The following is a 21,442-nucleotide window of genomic DNA, read 5'->3' as shown; positions in this document are numbered from 1 at the left end:
CCAAACAACTAGGAAAAAGAAAAGCAAAGTTGAAGTGCTCACAATGTTTCCTGATTTCAGAACTTCCTACAAAGCAATTTTAATTAAAACATTGCCATTAAGACAGATATATACACCAATGAAACACAACAGAGAGCCCAGAAATAAACTGTCACATATATAGACTCTGATTTTCAACAAGGATGCCAATACCACTTCTTGGGGGTAAAGAGTCTTTTTAACAAATAGTCATGGGAAAACTGGATATTCACTTGTAAAAGAATGAAATTGGCCTCTTACCAGACTATTTATGCAAAAGTTAACTCAAAATGGATCAAAGACTTAAACATAAGAGCTAAAACTATATAAAATTCTAACAAGATAAAAAGAGGGCATTTGCATGACTCTTTTATTTGACAATTGTTTCTTAGAGATGACACCAAAGCACACGGAACAAGAGGAAAAAAAAACAATAAATCGAAGTTTATAAAAATATAAAATTTTTGCGCATCAATGGGCACTACCAAAACAGTGAAAGGAAAGGAAGAAAATACTGGGGAATCATTTTTCTGATAAGGCACTAATGTCCAAAGTATTAATCATTAGAAAAATATAAATCAAAACCACAATAACATATACCATTTCACTCCCATTAGATATAGGTGATCTATTATCAAACAACGAAAACAGATGTTGATGAGGATGTGGAGAAAATGGAACACTTGTGATTGCTAGTGGAGATGTAACGAAGTGCAGCTGCTGTATCTTAAAAAGCCAGAGGAGCACCTGGGGCGCTCAGTCAGTTACGCATCTGACTTGGTTTCAGCTCAGGTTGTTATCTCAAGGTCATGGGATGGAGCCCCCATCTATCTCCCCACTCAGGGTGGAGTCTGCTTCTTCCTCTCACTCTGCTCCTCCCCTGGGCCCTCTCTCTCATTAAAATAAAAAAAGAAAACAGAATTTTCATGTCATCCAGCAGTTCCACTCCCAGGTAGGTACATACTCAAAGAATGGAATGGTATGGTGTACTTCTGGCATACCTGTACACCAGTGTTCACAACAGCTGAAAAGTGGAAACAGCCCAAGTGTCATTGGCAGATGAGCAAACAAAATATTACTTGCACATTCAATGACATATTATTCCATTATTAAAAGAAATGAAATTCTAACACATAACATGGATGACCTCTGTCACATTATGGCAAGTGAGATAAGCCAGACACAAAAGGACAAATATTGTATGATCCACTTTCATGAGGTACCTAAAATAGGCAAATTCATACAGACAGAAAGGAGAATGGAGGTTACAAGAGGCTGGGCAGAGAGCGGGTTAGTATTTAACAAGTACTTAGTTTCTGTTTAGAACAATAAAAAGTTCTTGAAATAGTATCAGTTACACATTGTGAATGCAATTAACGTCACTGAACTGTATACCTAAAAATGGTCAATTTTACATTGTGTCTATTTTACCAGAATTTTTTTAAATGTAATTTTAAAATGTAAATGTAATTTTAAAAAGCCACTCAAGCACTCTCTCTGCCTTGATTGCTCTTTTTTTAAATTAGAGACATAGTGAATCTTTATTTTGCTTAGTTTTATATTTCTTCTGTCTGTCTTAGAACAAGTTGTTTTGGACATTCAAGTTTTCCCTTCAGGCAAGGATTGGCTAACTCTGGCCTCCTGTTAATTTTGTGGATAAAGTTCTTTTTTTAAGATTAAAAAAAAATGGGGGCACCTGTGTGGCTCAGTTGTTGAGTATCTGCCTTTGGCTCGGGTCGTGGTCTCAGGGTTCTGACATTGAGCCCTACATCGGGCTCCCTGCTCGGTGGGAAGCCTGCTTCTCCCTCTCCCACTCCCCCTGCTTGTGTTCCCTCTCTCACTGTCTCTATCTCTGTCAAATAAATAAATTCTTTTAAAAAAAATCTTTTAAAAAATTATTGAGTGTGAGTAAGCTCGCACATGTGCATGCGAAGGGTTGGTGGGGAGAAGGAAAGAAACTCAAGCAGGTGCCATGCTGAGGGTGGAGCCTGACCCGAGCCCTGAGGTCATGACCTGAGCCTAAATCAAGAGTTGGCTGCTTCACTGACTGAGCCGCCGAGGTGCCCTTTTGAATAAGTTTTATGAGAACACAGACGTTTGCACTGAAACAGCCAAACGGAGATTGACAGAGATCATATGGCCTACAGAGCCTAAAATATTTACTTTTTAGCCCTTTACAGGAAAAGTTTGCCACCCTTGCCTTAAAGGATTAATACTAGTTTTTAGTTTTACCATTTTGGATGAAAATATTTTATTTCATGTTATTTTTATTTCATTTATTTTCTTAAGTAGGCTCCTCTAGGTGTGGAGGCCACTGTGGGGCTTGAACTAACAACTCTGAGATAGAGACTTGAGCTGAAATCAAGAGTCATATGCTTAACTGACTGAGCCACCCAAGTACTCCCAAAGTATTTTAAATTTCACATTTATCTACCTCTCACGACTTAAAATTGAACATTATATTTAGTGGGTCATGATTATTACAATTATCAGGTTATCAAACCATCCTGCAAAATAGTGAGTTTCTCAATATTTATTAATATGCATGTATCTGTCCTAATACTATATTAGTTCTCATTTCTCAGACTCTGTACTCACATTATTTGTTTTTTTTTCTGTTTTCTCCCTTCCTATCAGTTGTCCTTTTTCACTGTACTGGATCTATTCCTCCTTGCAAAGCCTTAAAAATAATATAAGTATATTGCAACTATGCTCAAACAAAATATAAACAAGAGCTCCTGTGAATAAAGGAGGAGGCTTTGGAACATAAATTTTGTTACTCTGGAGGCTTTAGTGAGTTAATGTTTTAGATTTTTAGTTGGTAAGCAGAAGAACTCTATAGGCAGAATGTTATTATGAAAGTATCACCCTTCCAAGTTAAAGATCAAATTAAATAAAAATCCTGGGGTTCTTTGAATTCAAAGAAGGGAATGTGATAATACCAGAGTATTACTATATATTTTTTAAGATTTTATTTATTTATTTGACAGAGATCACAAGTAGGCAGAGACAGGCGGGGCGGGGAAGCAGGCTCCCCGCCGAGCAGAGAGCCCGATGCAGGGCTCGATCCCAGGACTCTGGGACCATGACCTAAGCCAAAGGCAGAGGTTTTAACCCACTGAGCCACGCAGGTGCCCCTAGAGTATTACAATTTACTATCTAGTATAAAACAAGAATTTACACAATGAAAAATTGAAAAAAAAAAAAAAACCCCACAAGATTACCCCAAAAACTTACTAGTAATGTTTCAGGGATTAGACCATATGCTATATGTTGACCCATCAATCATGAAACATATAATTAACATAGGTATGGCTTAGGTTTAGATTAAAAAAACAGATTCAGAGTCCTAAGAGTTTTATACATTATTATGAAAAATAAACAAAACTCTAAATATGTGAGTAACTTTTGGGTATGAGAAACAGATAAGACCTTTAATTACAAAGAGTAAAAATTCCAGGAAATTTCACTTAAGAATTACAAATCCAAAAGCCTGTCTATTAATGAAAAATATACAATTTTCTCTGCTTCATTTAAAATGACTAACAATAAAACTGAAACTCAACTCAAAACTCCTGTTTCTCATACCAGCAATCCTCACTGACTTTTCTAACAGTGTAACCACTTAAATTCAAAAGCCTACAGCCTCAGAAATACACACTAGACTTGATACAAAATTATATTAGTCTCTATTTTCCGTGCTTAATTTTAGCACTTAAGAAATCTCAGAGCATGACAATGTACAAAATGATGCCTTTCTGTAAACCTTATTCCCATGGCAGAGTAAGCCAATCTTTTCTCCGTAGCCCAACAATACTTTTTCAAACATCTCTCATGGTGTAATTTAAATTCTAAGTTTATAGCATTAATGATAATGAGTCTAGCTAGTGACCTATCTGAAAGTAAGAAAAACTTATCCTCTTACTCCCAGTTCTTACAATCAATGTGAGAAACCTACCAAATCTGGGCGCTCTGGGCAGACAGGGCACACAGACAAAACAAACAATAAAACTTTCCACAAGGAACTTAGTCCTTGGGCGATGTTGGTCAGTGGATTCGAGGACAGAGATAAGCCTGAAGTGATACCGGAACAAACAGGAGGCTGTCATTACCCCAGCTGGGGTGTGGGGACACTGGGGTAGGATCCCTCCAAGTCAGTGCAGAGCTGACCACAGGGATCTTTCTCTCTGCATCCCTAGAGCCTAATGCAGTGTTTCACTCCTAGTGACTGACTAGGGACTTCTAACAAATCAATGAGTAGTCCCGGACCTGCAGCAAATCTTGCTGAAGTGGATAATCTGGAAATCTCCAGGGACAGAAGGTGAAATTAATCATTGAACCTTTGCTACAGTTAAAGCCCTTTTCACCCCCTGCCTTCAGCTGTCTCTCCCATATTCTTCATCTCTTTGTCACATAGTTTTCAACAGCTCCCTAACTAAAGCTTAAAGCTCTGACCTTTGAAGATCAGAGGGAAGTAAACACTGACCCTGAATCACAGTCCAGTTTCCACGTTCCCAACAGCTATAATTGGCTTTAAAAATGGACTTTCCTGTTAGATCCTAGCTCACTTCAGAACTGAACATACTAAAAATTTAAGGTTTAAATTAAAAAACAAAACAAAAACTGCAGATGTTCAGCAGGGCGTGGAGCTTCAACTACACTTCTAAGTTTCAACCTTCCATATATTTTACTGGTTTTGTTTATTTACACTAAAAAAATGTTACTTCCAGTCACTTATAATTAAAATTGTGGACTGATGGCAAGAATCCAAGTGATATCAATTACTAGAATGCTGTGAGACAGGCACTAGAATATTCGACATGTACTAACATTAAACCGAACTATGAAGTAAGGCGTAACATAACCAACAGCAAAGACCAATTCAACTCCGATTATTAGGTTTGAGGAAAACTAGTCTATAAATGATCGTCAGGTGTATGCAATTACTTGAGCTAAAATACATGTTAAGGGCAGTATATCCTTGTGCTTCTGGCAATCAGCCGGCTGATTCACCACCAGATGGCTTTACAGAGAACGAACCTCCTCCTACCCCACAAGCCCTGCCATGGCAGAGTAAGAATTGACGGCTGTAGCTTTAGGACTATGAATCTACACAGCTAAAAACGCTTTTCTCTACGTATGCAATTCTCTTTAATACAGTATTATCTCCTGATGAATCCAAGTGACAACTTGTCTTCTGGTACCAGTTGGCATGAAAGGGTGGAGATGGTCTTCATGGGCTTGGTCCAGTACCTACCCGGCTCTGTTTCCTGAATGAATCAGTAACAGTAGTAGGAGAAAGAAAATGTGATCTTCATAACAAAGTAAATGAAAACTTAAAGGGAAAAAGTAATAAATTTCACTTCTTGAAACTGCTGTTTAAACCAGCAGTAAAACTACCCAAAGTATACAAAACTACTGATTTGAAGGGATACGTGGACCTCAGTGTTTATAGCAGCATTCTCAACAACAGCCAAATTATGGAAGCAGCCCAAGTGGTCACTGACTGATGAATGGATAAAGAAGATGTGTGTATATATAAAAATAGACACACACACACATATACACACATACACACACACACACACACAATGGAATATTAACTCAGCAATCAAAAGAATGAAATCCTGCCATTTGCAGTGACATGAATGGAGCTAGAGAATATTGTGTTAAATGAAATAAGTCAGAGAAAGACAAATACCGTATGATTTTACTTATAAGTGGAATTTAAGAAAACAGATGTGGGGTGGGGGAGAGGCAAACCAGGAAACAGATTCTTAACCACAGAGAGCAAACTGAGTTACGGGAGGGAGGTAGAGGGGGGGTTAGACAGGTGACGGGGATTGAGGAGGGCACTTGTGATGAGCACTGGGTGTTGTAGGTAAGTGATGGATCACTAAATTCTACTCCTGAAACTAATTATTACAGTTTGTGCACTAACTGGAATTTAAATAAAAACTTGAAAAACAATTAGCCGACAGTATAGCTTATTCATTAAAGTGAACTGAACAACCGCCATACACGCTTTTAAAACTTGTACCACGCCTTTGAAAAAAATTTGTAATTAAGATTTTATTTGTTCAAAGCAGTTTAAGGTTCACAGGAAGATTCAGGGAGAAGGTACAGAGATTTCCCAATACCACATCCCCTCAACAGGCACAGCCTCCCTCAGTGTCAACATCCTCCACCACGGCGAGGTATTTTCTACAGCGGAGGACCGTGCACCGACCCAGAGTGACCATGCCGAGTCCACAGTCTACATCACGGCTCACTCTTGGTGTTGCACCTTCTATGGACCCAGACGAATGTATGATGACATGTGTCCACCGCTATGGCACCACAGAGCATTTCCACTGCCCTAAAAACCCTGTGCTCTGTGTACTCATCGCTCCCCTGCAACCCCTCAACTTTTTATTGTCACCAGTTTTACCTTTTCCAGAATACCATATCATTACAATCACATGGTTTGTATGCAGCCTTTTCAGACCGGCTTCTTTCCCTTACTAATATGCATTCCAGGTTCCTCCATGTCTTTTCTTGACTTCATAGCTTGTGTCTTTTTAGTGCTGAATTCCATTGTCTGGATCTACCATAATTCATGTATCCATCCATTTGCTGAAGGACATCTTGGTTGCTTCCAAGTTTTAGCAATTAGAAGTCAAGCTGCTATAAATACCGTATCTTTTTAATCCCTTTATACCAAGCACTCAAAAGATAACTGAGAAATTTTAAACAAATGTCTCACTTCAAAATTCTATTTCACATTTCCCCCCTACTAAAATCCCTGTGGAAAATATCCTTAACATTAAAGCCTCTGTCTTTTGAAAAAAAAAAAAAAAAAAAAAAATTAGGGTTGCATTTCAACTAAAGACCCAGGATCAAATAAGGTATAGATATGATTGATCGTATGTTATAAAAGCAAATAGACATAATTATCTGTGATCTTTTATTAATAATAGGTAGCATTTACTGGCCATGTACCATACATCATTCTAAGAGCTTCTTTCATATACATAGGCTCACAAAATTGATTTTAACTACAAAAATGAACATAAACATTATGCACCAATTATACATGAGGACCCCATTTTATAGAGTACTCCAAGATGAATTACTCTTTTTTTTATTCACAGGTATTTAAGTACTAAGCACTATAGGTAAGATGGAGAGACTGAAGATCAAGTTCTTTATCCCACAGAAGCAAAAAAAGACAAAGAAGAGCTAAGTAAATGAACTAAGACAACTTTAGTGACAATGGGAAGGCAGGAACATAAAAAGACAAAGAGAACAGCATAATGTAACAGTTTTAAGGTGTTGGTGTTTAGGCTGCTGGGTGTTCTGGGGAAACCTGTCTGAGAAAGTGACATACATTTAAAACATATTAAAAATTTCAGCTCTGCTGTATAATTAACTTGACCTGGGGCAGATAATGAAAAATAAACTCTTGGGAAAAACTTTCTTTTAAAGCCCCAACCCCTCCACCTGAAATGTATGGTTAATCTAAAACAATAAATCCACAGCTGTACTTTTTTTTTTTTGGATACTTACAAAAATGCCTCCTCCATGATTACATGAACAAACTTGGTACTAGGAAAATTTTTGTTTTCATATACTCCTGATTGTTTTGAAATGAGTGCTTCCAATTTTACCTTTATTACCTGCCACATACATTATTGTTTTTAAAAGCAAAGCAAATATTGAAAAAAAAAAGTATTGAGAAAAATGTAATTTACAGTTTTCACCTAAAATGGCATTATTAAAGTGTGAAAATTTTTTCACAAAAAAATAAATGAAGATGACATTCCAATATCAATAGCCATATTTTCTATATCTGAGTTTATTACACATTTTCAAAAGAAGACTTAGCTTGGATAGGAAAAACCAGTGATTTAATAAGACATCATTTCTTCATAAAAATCATTTTATGAAGTGCTTAAAGAAAATGCTTGAGCAAACAAGTTATAGATTTCCATAAATTATGTAGGCATTAAAAGTTCCTGCCAAGTTTTCTCTGCCAGTATATGAAAAATGTAAAGTCTGACTTGCTTTCTTTTGTAGAACTGCACAACTTTGTTAAAACACAACTACTGTTTTACAAGAAATCAATTAAGACTTAGATTCAGGGGCGCCTGGGTGGCTCAGTTGGGTAAGCGTCTGTGTTTGCCTCAGGTCATGATCTCAGGGTCCTGGGATCAAGACCTGGGTTGGGCTCTCACTTCTCCCTGCCTCCCTCTCTGTGTGTGTCAAATAGATAAATAAAATCTAAAAAAAAAAAAAAAAAAAAAAAGACTTAGATTCAAACATTTATCAAGTACCTCCTTTGTGCCAGTAACTGTGCTGAGTGCTTACACTCTGTCTTCATTTAACTCCCAAAACAAGCAAATAAGAATCATTTTTTCCCTTCAAGAAAGCTGAAGTTAAATGACTTCCCCAAGGTCACAAGTCTACTAGTAGGAAACAGGAGCCCCCCCGGATTCAAAACCGGGCTTTCACACAGTAAGTTCTGGGCTGCTCCTGCAACCACAGTCTCCTCCGTACTCTTCTCAAGTGTACCTGAAATGATGCTATATATATAGGCCTTAATATATTTTAGAAAAATTAACACATTTGCATATATTCACATCACAAATTCTATGATAATAAATACAGGTATGTATTTAATGAAACTTTGTGTAGTGGTATTACTTCACAAAGGAAAAGGAAAAGAGAAATTGGGCTATACACAAGTTAAAAATCTTTGATGTCTTTGATTGGTAAAAACAAATTTAAAAAGGAAAATAAAAATCTGGGAAAAAATTTTACAACATACATAACAAAGGAATTGCTACAAGTAAATACAATAATGAACATTTCTTCAGAAAAAAATTAACGAAGGGCACACACAAGCAATTCAGATTAGAAATACAATGGGCAATAAACATTTTTTTTGGCCAATAAATGTACTTTCAAAAAACCCTTCAGATATATTACTAATAAGAGAAATCTAAATAAGGTTTTCAGTTTATCACGTTGGCAAAATTTTTAAAAAGATATGTAATACCCGGCATTGGTGTAGGGTTGAAGCAACAACCATGTCATATACTAATGATGGAACTATATATTGGAAAGACCAGGGCAGGGGGGCGGGTTTCATCAGAAAATTGAAAACGGGGTTATTTTATTTCTTTTTAAGATTTTACTTATTTGACAGAGAGAAATCTTACAGAGAGAGGAGCAGAAGAAGGATCCACCACTGAGCAAAGAGCCCGATGCTGGATGCAGGGCTTGATCCCAGGACTCTGAGATCAAGACTTGAGGGGAAGGTGCCCTGAGGAAACAGCTTTAGAAGTCTAAACATTCCTTGATACAGTTAATTTCTTAAAATACTGGCAAAGAGGGGTGCCTGGGTGGCTCAGCTGGTTAAGCATCTGCCTTGGGCTCAGGTCATGATCTCTGGATCCTGGAATGAGACCGGCTTTGGTCCCCCAGCTGAGCAGGGAACCTACTTATTCCACTTTCTCTGCCCCTCCCCTGCACTTGTGTTCTTTCTCATTTGCTCTTCTCTCCCCCCTCAAATAAATAAATATTTTTAAAAAACCCTTAAAATACTGGCAAAGAAAAAAATTTGCACAGAAATTCACAGTTGTTTACAATTTTTAAAATACCCTTAATTTCCATAAATTTTAAGTAAATTATAAGTTTGATAACATGGACTCCTATACCCTCAAGAAAAACTAGTCAGAAAGTTTAATCTCATGATAATATGTTACCAGATTAAACCAAAATAGACAAGAATATGTAACAGTGGCATCATGGGCTAGTGGGACTACAAGAAAGCATTCTTCCTCACATAATGGTATTTTCTAAGTATTCTGCAATAGACAAGAATTAGTTTTGTAATATGAAAAAAAGCATAAAAAATAAGGTGCAATACATTGCTTATCCAATGAGAAGTGTTTATTGAGCAACTGAGCAAATGATAATACACGGAGTCCTTAAGATAGAGATTTTGAAGTTATATCCTATAATATAGCCCTATTGCTTCAAAAACATCTTTACTGCTTAAGAATTACTGCTCAAAGTCCTCTATTTGCAATGTTCCTTTTTCACCAAAATAAATATTTTATATTTTACCTCTATATCAAGTATGCTCATTTTCCCTGTCCTCTGTTTCCTCAAATCAGTTTCTAGCTGACTGCCTTGAGTTCAAGTCCCCTAACATACCCTATGCTTTGAATTTGTACTTTACTATTCCACATAAGATGTGAAAACCCTTATCTGGTAAAATATCTTCCAGGGAAAAAAAAGCCAGTTAAAAAAGGAAAACTTTACTTTTTGGTCTCATTTAGACACTGTGCCTGGAATTAAAGGATGAGTTTAGGATTGGAGAAAGTTATTATCTCAAAACCTCTTTTCCACATCATGTCTTTTTTTCCACTCCCAAGAACACTAAAATAATGTGCAAAACTGCCTTATGGGGATGAAATGCAGAAGGAGAAGAAAACTATCCCCACAGTGTGAGACTGAAAAAATATTTCTATTCATCACCCCAAACAAAATGTTTCTTCAAACATGACACAAGCTAGTGGCCCCACATCTGGGGTGATGGGTTAGGGCAACCATACCTTCCATCTGTCTTTTCCATCTGTCTTTTACATCATTTGTCTTTCCAAATAAACCTCTGAGGTAAATGGAGTATCGCTAGATTTACTTTTCAGATGAAGAAACTGGACTTCTGAAATGAAATGATGCGTTTAAGATAACAGAAGTAGTGACTGAATCAATCCCTGACAGCAAATTCTTCTCACTGAAGAGCAATTCTCTCCTGTCCAGTCCGCGGCAGCAGTGGCAGCCACGTCCACCCGAGAAACAGCAGGGGCCTGGCTAGAAACCAAACTTTGTTCAGGGCTTCAGATTTAGTAGTTTCTGGGGGATAACAACTGTGAACATCCCCATCAAAAAACCGGGAGAAAGGGACTTCTAGCAAAATGTCCACATCCAGCTTATAAGGTGCGTTCAGGTGATCAGAGGCGGTGTAGTTTGACTCAACATCACTTCTCTCCAAAAATACTCTTTACTTGGCTTCTGGGACAGCACACTCTTATCTCACTGACCACTTCTTTTCAATCCTTCTGGCTCGCTCCTTTTCCCTTGCTAAGCTTTCACTGCTGAAGACGATCAGGTCTCAACTCTTGGACCTCTTCTCACCTAAGTAACTAGGGATGTCTTCCAGTCCTATGGCTTTAAATATGTTCTACTGGTGATGCTTAAGATTAAATATCTTCAGACCCGAACTTTGCTGAATTCTGTACTTGTATATTCCATGCCTACTTGACAGCTCCACTCGATGTTTAGCAGACATTTCAAACTTAACATATCCAAAACTCTGGATTTTTAAAAAACCAGACCTTGTAACTTTATCTCTGCCTTTATCACTGTAGTCAAAACCATTAACAACTTAGTATAGATCACTCCAATGGTCTCTTAACTCACCTCCCTGTTCCCCCTGTCCTGTCCAGTCTGTTCTTCACAAAACAGTCCGGACTATACTTCAAAATTACAGTACAATTATTTTGTCAGTCCCCCAATCAAACCCCTCCAACTAACTCCCCAAACATGTTAAGTTAAAAACCCTACAGTCTCGATTCAATCTCATCTCCTCCTCCTATTTCTCCCTCTCGCTCACTCACCTCCAGCCAGTGCTTTCTTTACTCTCCAGATTCACTCATCCCATTCCTGTCTCAGCACCACCGCACAGTCTAACCACATGCCTACATGGCTTACTTCCTCACCTAAGACAAGTCTCAGCTAAATGTCACCTCCTCACAGGACAGTATTCCCTAACTGCTCCTAAAATGGTAACTCTCAAGGTGCAGTATGTTGTCTTAAGAGGTTCTCTTTCGTATAAAAGACGGGCAGCAGGCTAAGAATATATATTTGCTTAACTTTGAAAAAGAAAAACTCACTGGAATGATACAGAAGAAATAATAAAAAGTTACCTATTGGATTAGGGAACGTGCTAACTCAGCAACAATGTGAGGAGTAGGAGGGTTTTTCGTATAATTTGTTTTTAAAATTGCTTGATTTTTTTGAACCATTCGAACGTTCTATTTGAGGGACTACTTAGAAACAAATGGAAAATAGCAGTCTCCCCATCAGTCTGTCCTCTTACTCCACATTTTCTTCATCGTGCCTATGCTTCTTTGACTCATTTTTGTCTAGTTATCCATTATTATGCAACAGACTGTAAGCTTTGACCAACTTCTTCCATACTGGAGAAAATAATGGTCTTCTCCTTGGTTAAAAGCAAACAAAAAATATTCAAATGGTTTTCATTATCTTTTTGTCACCTCTTTTCTCAAGCATATTTTATTTATGTTACATTTACTCTATTTATAAATCTGCATGGCTCTGTACTCGGCTATATCCAGTACACAGCCAGGAGGAAGACATAAGAGGGCTGGCTTGTTAAATTTGTAAGTGTCTAAAAGCCAGGAAGGGAAACTAATCCCTTGGATGACAGACTCATGGAAGATCTCAACAAATTTTAACCATAGCTACATCAAAGGAGATGGTATCTGAAAGGGTTAAAGTTTAACACTTTCAAAAAGTCATCTATGTATACATACAGAATGGGAAAAATCTTAAAATAAAAAAGACACTGGCTTATGTTGACTACACCGATGGTTTCCAATTTTTCAAAAAAAACAAAATGAAAACCAACATAACTGCCAACTTTTTATTGTTCATTAAGAACTATCATTTCAAAAAGAGAGGTCATTTTAACATTAGAAAAGAATATAGAAACTCAAATCCCTTGAATTGCATAACAATAACTTGAAAAGCCATACATTTTTCTCTCATTTTTCTTTGCTTAGAACTAGCAAAGATATTACTGTTATTAAAGAGTTAACACAATTTTAGACTGTAAACACAAGTGTACAGTTTGAATTAAGGAAAGGGATAATTTCACTACACTGCATTCAGACCATAATTACAGAATTAAATATAAAAACTAGACCAGAACAAAAAGAACAGAACTGACAAAACTAAATCTAGGTGACAACTGATGAGAAAGGTAAAGGAAACAGTATCATATGAAGTTGTAAGGTTATCGTATTTAATTTAGAAAAGCGAAAACCTGGCCAAGAAATACCTTATTGTATTGTATTGTATTGTAATCTTCCTCTTATGACAGAACTATAACCAATGAGGAGAAGTTACATAGTAAAGCAGACGCCAGCTCGATTTAATTATGATCTTCCTATTGTACTTTCCAGAAGCTAAATGAGACATCCTATGCCTCTTTGTTCATGAAAGTGTTGTTCTTGGAGAAATTGGATTCAGTAAGACCTCAGGGATATGAGCAGTAGTAGAAGGTACACTGCACCAGATAACTCTAAGGTCTCCTCTAATTCTAAAGTTTTGTGAATCAGAAAAGAGTATAGTTTGCTTTTTCTTAATTTACCAAAAAGGATGAGTGGAAAGAATTTGGGCTTTTGTCAAAAAGACAAAGGTTCAGTTATAGGGTCTACCACTTAGTAATGCATGACAGAGAGACAAAATTATTCACTAACTCTAGGCTTCAAATATTCTCAAATTTAAATGTGTAAATTTATACCTTATATACAAGACTATTGCATGAATTACACACACACACACACACACACACACACACAGGCATACGCACTGCCTGACACATAGTAGGTTTGAAGACGTGGTAGATATTAGTCATTTATTCATTAAATATGTTCCAAAGGGTAATATTCTATATTAGTTATTGCTTATTGATATAATCAAATAATGACATTCTCTGCTATGTCTCATATTGTTTCTTAAACCTAAGCAATGCATACTTGAGATTCTTTTCCACTTTCATGTTCTGTACAATCCCTATTTGTAGGTAAGTAATTTTTTAAGGTTTTCTTTAACCTTGCTTTTGTTCATTTCCTTTCTACCTTTGTTTGACATAAAAGAGGGCTTTACCTTCAGTATATATTGACCATGTCATTCATTTTGGCCAAAAAAAAGTAGAACATAGATACACTCTTGCATAATCATTTACCTAGACCAGACTATCTGTCTAGTTTAATCAATTCTACTACCAGACAGATGTCTTATTCTTTTGTATTGCCCATACTGGCTAGCTCAGTCCCTCAAAAAATTTAAGTAAATAAATTAAATCCCATTTCACCAAGGGTAGTTGATTATTGGAAATCTTGATTATTAACGTAAGTTTATGAAATAAGGATGGTGTGAGTTTCTCCCCATCAGAAGAAATTCATTTCTTACTGAAACATAGCAACACTCAACATTTTCCTCCATATTATCTACCCACCAAGGATTTTTCAGATGGTATCTAATTGTTTTTTGTTATATTTCCGTAATAATTTGCAACTGTACAGATATTTTAGTTGGCAATTCAGTACATTGCTGTCTGTTAGTTATTTGAATAGGACACTGCTTAAAACCCCAATGTTCACGATAGAGAACAAAATCAATCATTACAAATTCAAATACTAAAAATTATTTTATGGGAGTATAATTCTGTTGAATAAAAAATGTTAACAAGTTTAAACATAGGCAGTATTCAGTACTAGATGAGTGGTGTCTGATTACTATCAGATGCAACAATAAAACTTCAGTGTTTTATAACTGAAAAAAACTGACACTTGGAAGAAAACAAATCACTAAGCATAGAATTTTAAAAAACACTTTAATATTTGCATTAGTGAGTATAATATATAACTTTATAGCATAAATGTCATTATTCTAAGGCTAAGATAGAAAACATGCAGATGGTTATTTCCAAAGTAATTGAGAACAATGAAACTTACCAATAAAATACATTTAAAGTTTCACTTAATATAACTCCACCCGCTGAATTTAGTTAGATTATTTTTAAGTAAGCTAAAATTTAAAGGGGCATATCTAAAAAGTCTACTAAAATGCAAAGTAGAATTAAAGGGTAAGATTATAAAGCAAAAAAAAGCACTTTGTCAAAAGCAACTAAATGAAAAAACAAATTTTGATAAAAAGTTAGATTTTTTTTCCTCAAAAGTTAATTTGAGAATAATGTAATTCACTAATTGAAGAAAAATGAATTTCACAGGTTCCTGTTACATGGCAATTTTACTTTTAACAGAGCTTACAGAGTTCATCATGCCATAAAATACTACTGAATATCATGACATAATATTAAAATATGGTTACTAATAAGTAGTAGGGAAAAACTTCCAAAAGTTTTTTTTCTTATGAAAAGCCCATGTTATCGCTTCTCAGCCTTTTGGTTAAGATCAGGTGTGAAAAGCCCATGTTAGAGCATCTTTACTTATATTGTAAGTTAATTTATAATAACAAAGTTCCAATTCAGTAGAATTATCTTTGCATCACAAGGAAAAGGACTAGGTTAATATAACTAGGGTTATCAATGAACTTGATTGTTAAGGACAACTCAAGGAGCACGTGGAGAAGCTTTCCACAAATTTTCACAGGCTAGGGGGACTAAGGGACAAAACCAAAAGAGCCCACTGGAGGAACAGATCTTGGTTTTATCTGGCTCTGCCTTTCAACAGCAGTGACGCTTGGACAGACAATTCAGTTAACTTTCCACGTTTCAGTGTCTTCCTCTATGTCAAGTGCACTTAGATTCTTGAGTTTTTAAAATACCAAAATCCTGTAATATCCACAAAGTTAGGAAGGATGAAAAACAGCACTGGTTTTACTTTTCTCAAAGTAGAAAGATAGAAAATTATTTGTACCTTGCAACTGAATTACTAAATTTTTGAAACATATCCAGCTGGGGTTGTATCAGTGAAGATCTAGATACAGTATTCACAATGTAACTCTCCTCCCCCATTATCCGTCCACCTGCTCCTCCCCATCCTGCTTCATTCTTTCTTCCGCTTGTCTTAACGCCAGCAAACGGTTGTAAGCATTGAAAGCTTAAGATGAAATCATTTTAAAAGATGCATTTTTGAATCAACGATCATCTGCCCCACCACATTTCTCCCAAATGAGTGAATTTTCATTAAGAGAAGGAAAGCATGAATAAACAAAATCAGAAACAGAAATGTACCGGGCTCGCTTTTTGTTTTGACTGCTCAAAAAAACAAAACCGAAAGATAGAGCCTAGTCTATTCCCTTAGGAACAGGAACGCGTTACCCACCCAATGAAAAAACAATTCTGCTGGTTCATTTCCTTGCTACACAACAGCCTCGTCTTCGAGCCCTTTCTAAGTCCAGTCTTCAGAGCCATCTAATAATGTGTTTATCACCTTGGCAATGCTTGGACAGGCACCGTCCCTGTCTTCCAGGGCTTACATTCTTCAAATAAATCCCTAAAGCCCTACTAAACACCACCCTTCCCGCCCCCTTTAACCCCCCCCCCCCCCCGGGGTTCCATAACTTAGGACACAAATCCCACGTCTTCCCGCCCTGTGTCAGGCATAAAACGAAGGGAAGCACACCAAAACCCCACATTTGAATCTTAGGACAATGAAGCCGAGAGGAAGCCACTCTCTCCTCCCCCGGGTTTACTACCGAGCCGGAGCCAGCGCGGGTGCAGTCGCCTGGCAGGGTGCGTGACACCACGTCTTCCACGCCCTCCAACCGCGTCCAGAGGGCGCCTGGCCTGACCTCCCCGCCAAGCCGCCCCACATCCCCTAAACCAACCTCACCAGAAAGCCCCGCACTGTTAGCTGCTCCGGTCGGGGAAAAATCCCTTCCCCAGCTGCAGCGCAGCCATTCGCTCCAATGCTCCGCCCGCACCCGTAGCGAGCTGCTCCGGCGCAGGGGGAGGGCTGCACAAAGCCGAGAGACGGCTGAAAATGGTTCAAGACATTCTCGGGAAGAGGAGGCGGCCAAGGGCCCGGAGGGACTGCGGGTGGGGCTGGGGGCAGGGTGGGGGAGGGGAGGGGCGGGAGCCCCGGGTTGGGGGGGGCGCCGCGTGGAAGCGCCCCCTTCGCAGCCGGGCCCAGCAACCTCGGCCGCGCCCCGAGCCGCCGCTGCAAACCCGGGAGGATGTAGGGAAGCAGCGGCAGCAGCGGCGGCAGCGCCTAACCCGAGCCGCTGAGCGCATCACTTACCCCTCACCGCTGAGAGAGGGACCGGACGGGGGAGGCGGGGCGCGTCGCGTCCCGTGAGTCTCTCGCACGCCGTCCTCCCCCCACCCCGTCGTCGTCGTTGCCGCTGTCGTCGTCGTCGTCGCTGCCGCTCCGGTCGATCTCCCGGCCCTGAGCTCCGCTGGGCAATAACGTTATTCCACACACGCCCCGCACATAGCGGTAACGGCAAAGAGCGGCCGCCCAGTGCGCAGGCGCCTGAGGAAAGGGCGAGGAACCCGGCCCTATCCCCTCAGCCGGCCCAGTCCCAGCGATCTCTTACTGCGCAGGCGCCAAACGCAGACAATGAAAAGGGACTGTGCGGAGGGTCTCACCCAAAGGCTTCTCCAGCGGCCTATTGCGCAGGCGTGCTCCAAAGACCAGCTTGAACAATGAAGAGGATTCTGGCGTTAGCCGGGACTGCAACTAAAAAGGACTACAGTTCCCAGAGGGCAGTGCGCCAACTCCAAGTGGAAGTCTCGCTGCTGGGCATGCTAGGATTTGTAGTGTCGGATGCCTTCAAAATCCAGGCTGTTTGGGAGATTTAAAGCTTCTTTTTCTTGAGAATTTATTTGGCTGTTTTGGCAAATGGTCGCGGCTGAAAGACGACGAGCTTGTTATTTGTGTCCTTGAGAAGACTCAAGGACCAAGCAGACTTAGAAGAATCAAGGCCTTCAGGGAGCTCTTTCTGTCGGTCGGGTGGTCCAAACAGCAGGATGGGATAAAGGCAGAACTAAGCCAGCCTGGGCTACAGAAAAAGGGCGGAGCCTCCAAGCAGTCTCTTGGCAACCGGATCTGGCCGCCAAACCGCCAAAGCTTGTGGCGCGATGTCCTCTGGGAATTGTAGTATAGTTGGAGGGACATTTTAGGAGCCTCGTGACTGCAGACCCACGGGCTGCGGACTACAACTCCCGACGTCCACCATAAGGGCCACTGGGTGGGAAGGGCCCCCGGCGAGCTCTGTCCGGGGTTCCATGCTCCCCAATGACAGCAGCGGCAGGAAGCAGGCGGGCGCTTCTCCGGCGCCAAGGCCTCCTGTTCCCAGAGGGGCGACACTGGACACTTCCCCACGTGACTCCCATCTCTTGGTCCCAGGTCCGTGCATGGCGAAGTCCCCGGAGAACTCTACCCTGAAGGAGATTCTGGGGGAGTATCAACGGAGTCTCCGGGGTGAGTTGCGCCGAACCTCTGCGCCCTAGCCCCTGGGTCCCAGGGCCTAGTGGGCGGGAGCTGGCCAGGTGCGTTTCCTAACACCTCGGTTCAGCCCCAGCCAGGACGCAGAGGAAGAAGATGGATGGTGCTGTGATCCTTGAGCAGAAATGAAATAGTTTGCGTTTGTTTTTACCGTGAAGCAGTAAGTTTCCCCCTTGATTCCCATAGTTATCTGAACCAACTCCCTGAGCTTGACATAGGCATCGTTCTCACCCAAGGCCAGCAGAAACTTTTGGGTGGCTCCAGTCCACTCTTGCCCACATCCCTAATTTTAATCCAGTAAATTCCTGATTCACGCTTTTCACACATTAAGGTAGTGGTGTAGGCTGCTGAATGTGATTTATCGGACCACGTAAACGAAAATACTAATTATTTTAATCACAAAAGCTTCCATTTAGTGGTCTAAGCTATTTACATACATCAAATCATTTTAAACTCACAGCAACGTTATGAATATCCCTCTTTTACACCTGGAGAAATCAAGGTGGAAAGAGGTTGAGTTAGCCCAAAGTCCACACAGCTGGTTAGTGGCAGAACCAGGTATTAAATTCAGTCACAACTGACTGCCTTAAAAGCCCGTTTTTTTCTTTATTAATCATGTTATGGTTACTATTACTGATACCTTATTTGGTTAATTCAGATTTTTTTTTTTTAAGATTTTATTTATTTATTTGACAGAGAGAGATCACAAGGAGGCAGAGAGGCAGGCAGAGGGAGAGGGGGAAGCAGGCTCCCCGCTGAGCAGAAAACCGGATGCGGGGCTGGATCCCAGGACCCTGAGATCATGACCTGAGCTGAAGGCAGAGGCCTAACCCACTGAGCCACCCAGGCGCCCCTAATTCAGATTTTCTTAGTGTCATTAGGGATCAATGAGGCTTTATAGGAGTGATGTTTGTACTTATCAATAGTTCTGTCGTCTTGGACATCCTATATACTATCTGGAAATCTCAGTACTATTATTTTAAAGAGGAAGTTATGGTATTATCTACAGGTTTATTTGTGAGGAGCGAATGAAATAATACACATAAAGCACTGATTTTTCAGCTTTTAAAAAAATTGTTACCCATTGGTAAATACATTTTATGTGGGACATATACATATACATATAAAAGTTTCACTGGAGAATATCTACTAAATGTAATACACTCTATTCTTTTGCATTTTCTTAACCCTTTAGATCATAACCAGCAGGGTTTTTTTTTTTTTTTTTTAAGATTTTATTTATTTATTTGACAGAGAGAGAGAGAGTGAGCATGAGCAGGGCTAGGGTCAGAGGCAGAGGGTGAAACAGACTCCCTGCTGAGCAGGGAGCCGGATGTGGGACTCCATCCCAGGACTCTGGGATCATGACCAAAGCAAATGCTAAATTGACTGAGCCACTCAGGTGCCCATGACCAACAGTTTAAAAAAATTATTTAAAGTGTTTAGACCAATGAGTCACTTAAAAATGTCGTAGAACAATGAGTCACTTAAAAATGTTGTGGCTACTATGTATAACGCATGCTTGGTGCTGGGGATACAATAAAGAGGTAGACAGTCTCTGTCCACACGGAGCCTCTGCATTGTGGGGGAGAAAGACAATAAACAAAATAATTACAGATAATTGTGATAGAGAATAAGGGTAAAGAGTAGTGCTTGGCACATAAGAAGCACTCGCTAAAAGTCCGCTGCTACTTATAATTGGTTCTTGCAGCAAAGTGAAGATTTTTTGAGGAGATGAGAAAGTTTATCTTCTAGTGACTCTAGATTTTGTAAGCGTTATTATGTATTGTTTCCATATGTCAACAGTGTTGTAAACTGTCAACATTCTCAATATTCAAATTGTAAGAATAAAATAATTTGTCTTGATAAATACTCTCTTCAGTCTACTGATGTTTCAGAAGCTGTTAGATACAAAAATAACCACTTCTGACTTTTCATTTGAAAGCAAGAGGTGCACTGTGCACAATGATAACGAGTGATTTTTTTGAGGCTGGTAAAAATTTGTTTTTAGTTATAAGTTTCTGCTAATACTTTGCCTCCTCTTACCTTATTTTGAAACGTTATCTAAACAGTGGGGGCTTAATAGGGCTTTTTAGTGCAATAGGTAGTTAATTTCAAATGAGTGCTGCTTTCAGTAATTATTTAGAGTGGAGAGGTTTCATTCACAGGTGAAACATTTTAAAGTAAATTTTAAGTTTAGCGTGACAACCGTATAAGATCGTAAAAACAGTTATAATCAAAAGCAAACATGAAGCAGAGAAAAAAGTTAAAGTTGGTTTTTTTGTTTGTTTGTTTGTTTGTTTGTTTGTTTAAGTGATGGCTTGACAGTGAAACAAGAAATGGAACCTGACTTTTTTGGTGGGTTTTCAAGACTTATTATTTATTTAGTAGCATTTTAACTTTTATGTGTGGTTTATATAATAGTTTATGGAAGGAAATAGCTAATCCTGAGTTAAAGTATAGTCAGAAGTTCTTTGCTGCACACATATAAATTAGGCCTTTTGAATAGGATAATTCCCTTTGAAGTCAAAATGTGTGCTTCTGAATAAACAAAGTATGGTGGCATTATTTTCCATGTGGAATTTCATTATTTAAGTGTTTGTGCCTAGTGACTTGAGAACTTGTTACTATACAATCAGATAAAACACAATTTGAAGTTCTTTTGTTTTATTTTGTTTTGGTTTTGTTGCTTTGTTTGGTTTTGTCTATCTGCCATTACTTCCCCAAAATGTTTTGCCTAGTTCATGTTTAAACAAAGACTAATAAGTATTCTTGGTCTTTCCTCACATGTTATTCCTCTGGTTCCTTCATAATTGTACGTGTAATTATTATTAATATCCCTTCATTTATATTCAGCCAGCAAGTAGCCATATAAAAATGCAAAATGCTTTCACAGTTTTCTACGCTAATTCCTTATTTTTAGAGCTTTTTCTCATTACTTTAAATGTAATTTTAAGTACCTTTATAGTATATTAAGAATTTGATTTTTGTTTTGTTTTGTTTTGTTTTTCCCCTTAAGGCTTTATTTTATTTATTTGTGAGAGAAAGTGAACGAGTGCACAAGCAGTGGGAGGTCCTGATGTGGGACTTGATCCCGGGACCCTAGGATCAGGGCCTGAGCCCAGGGCAGACACTTAACCAACAGATCC

The 21,442-nt window shown here is 38.9% G+C and overlaps 2 protein-coding genes across 16 annotated transcripts in view; one reads left to right on the top strand and one right to left on the bottom strand.

The window, feature by feature from the left end:
- The window catches only part of CEP170 (centrosomal protein 170), a 117,056-nt gene extending 99,847 nt beyond the window's left edge, over window positions 1–17,209 (bottom strand). For all 10 annotated transcript variants that reach the window (XM_032862900.1, XM_032862905.1, XM_032862901.1 and 7 more), the window contains exon 1: window positions 17,085–17,209. The gene's annotated coding sequence lies outside the window, so the exon portion shown is untranslated. The remainder of the gene's footprint in view (window positions 1–17,084) is intronic.
- A 540-nt stretch (window positions 17,210–17,749) lies between these two features.
- SDCCAG8 (SHH signaling and ciliogenesis regulator SDCCAG8) overlaps window positions 17,750–21,442 on the top strand; it is a 229,618-nt gene continuing 225,925 nt past the window's right edge. For all 6 annotated transcript variants that reach the window (XM_032862916.1, XM_032862914.1, XM_032862913.1 and 3 more), the window contains exon 1: window positions 17,750–18,269. In XM_032862916.1, the coding sequence (XP_032718807.1) occupies window positions 18,074–18,269 (196 nt within the window). In that variant the 5' untranslated portion in view covers window positions 17,750–18,073. The remainder of the gene's footprint in view (window positions 18,270–21,442) is intronic.

This window comes from Lontra canadensis, unplaced genomic scaffold (genome assembly GCF_010015895.1).
Source record: "Lontra canadensis isolate GAN:19392208 unplaced genomic scaffold, GSC_riverotter_1.0 scaffold24, whole genome shotgun sequence".
Taxonomy (NCBI): Eukaryota; Metazoa; Chordata; class Mammalia; order Carnivora; family Mustelidae; genus Lontra; species Lontra canadensis.
Note: the sequence above shows the minus strand (reverse complement) of the source record. Positions and strands in the feature narration are given on the sequence as shown.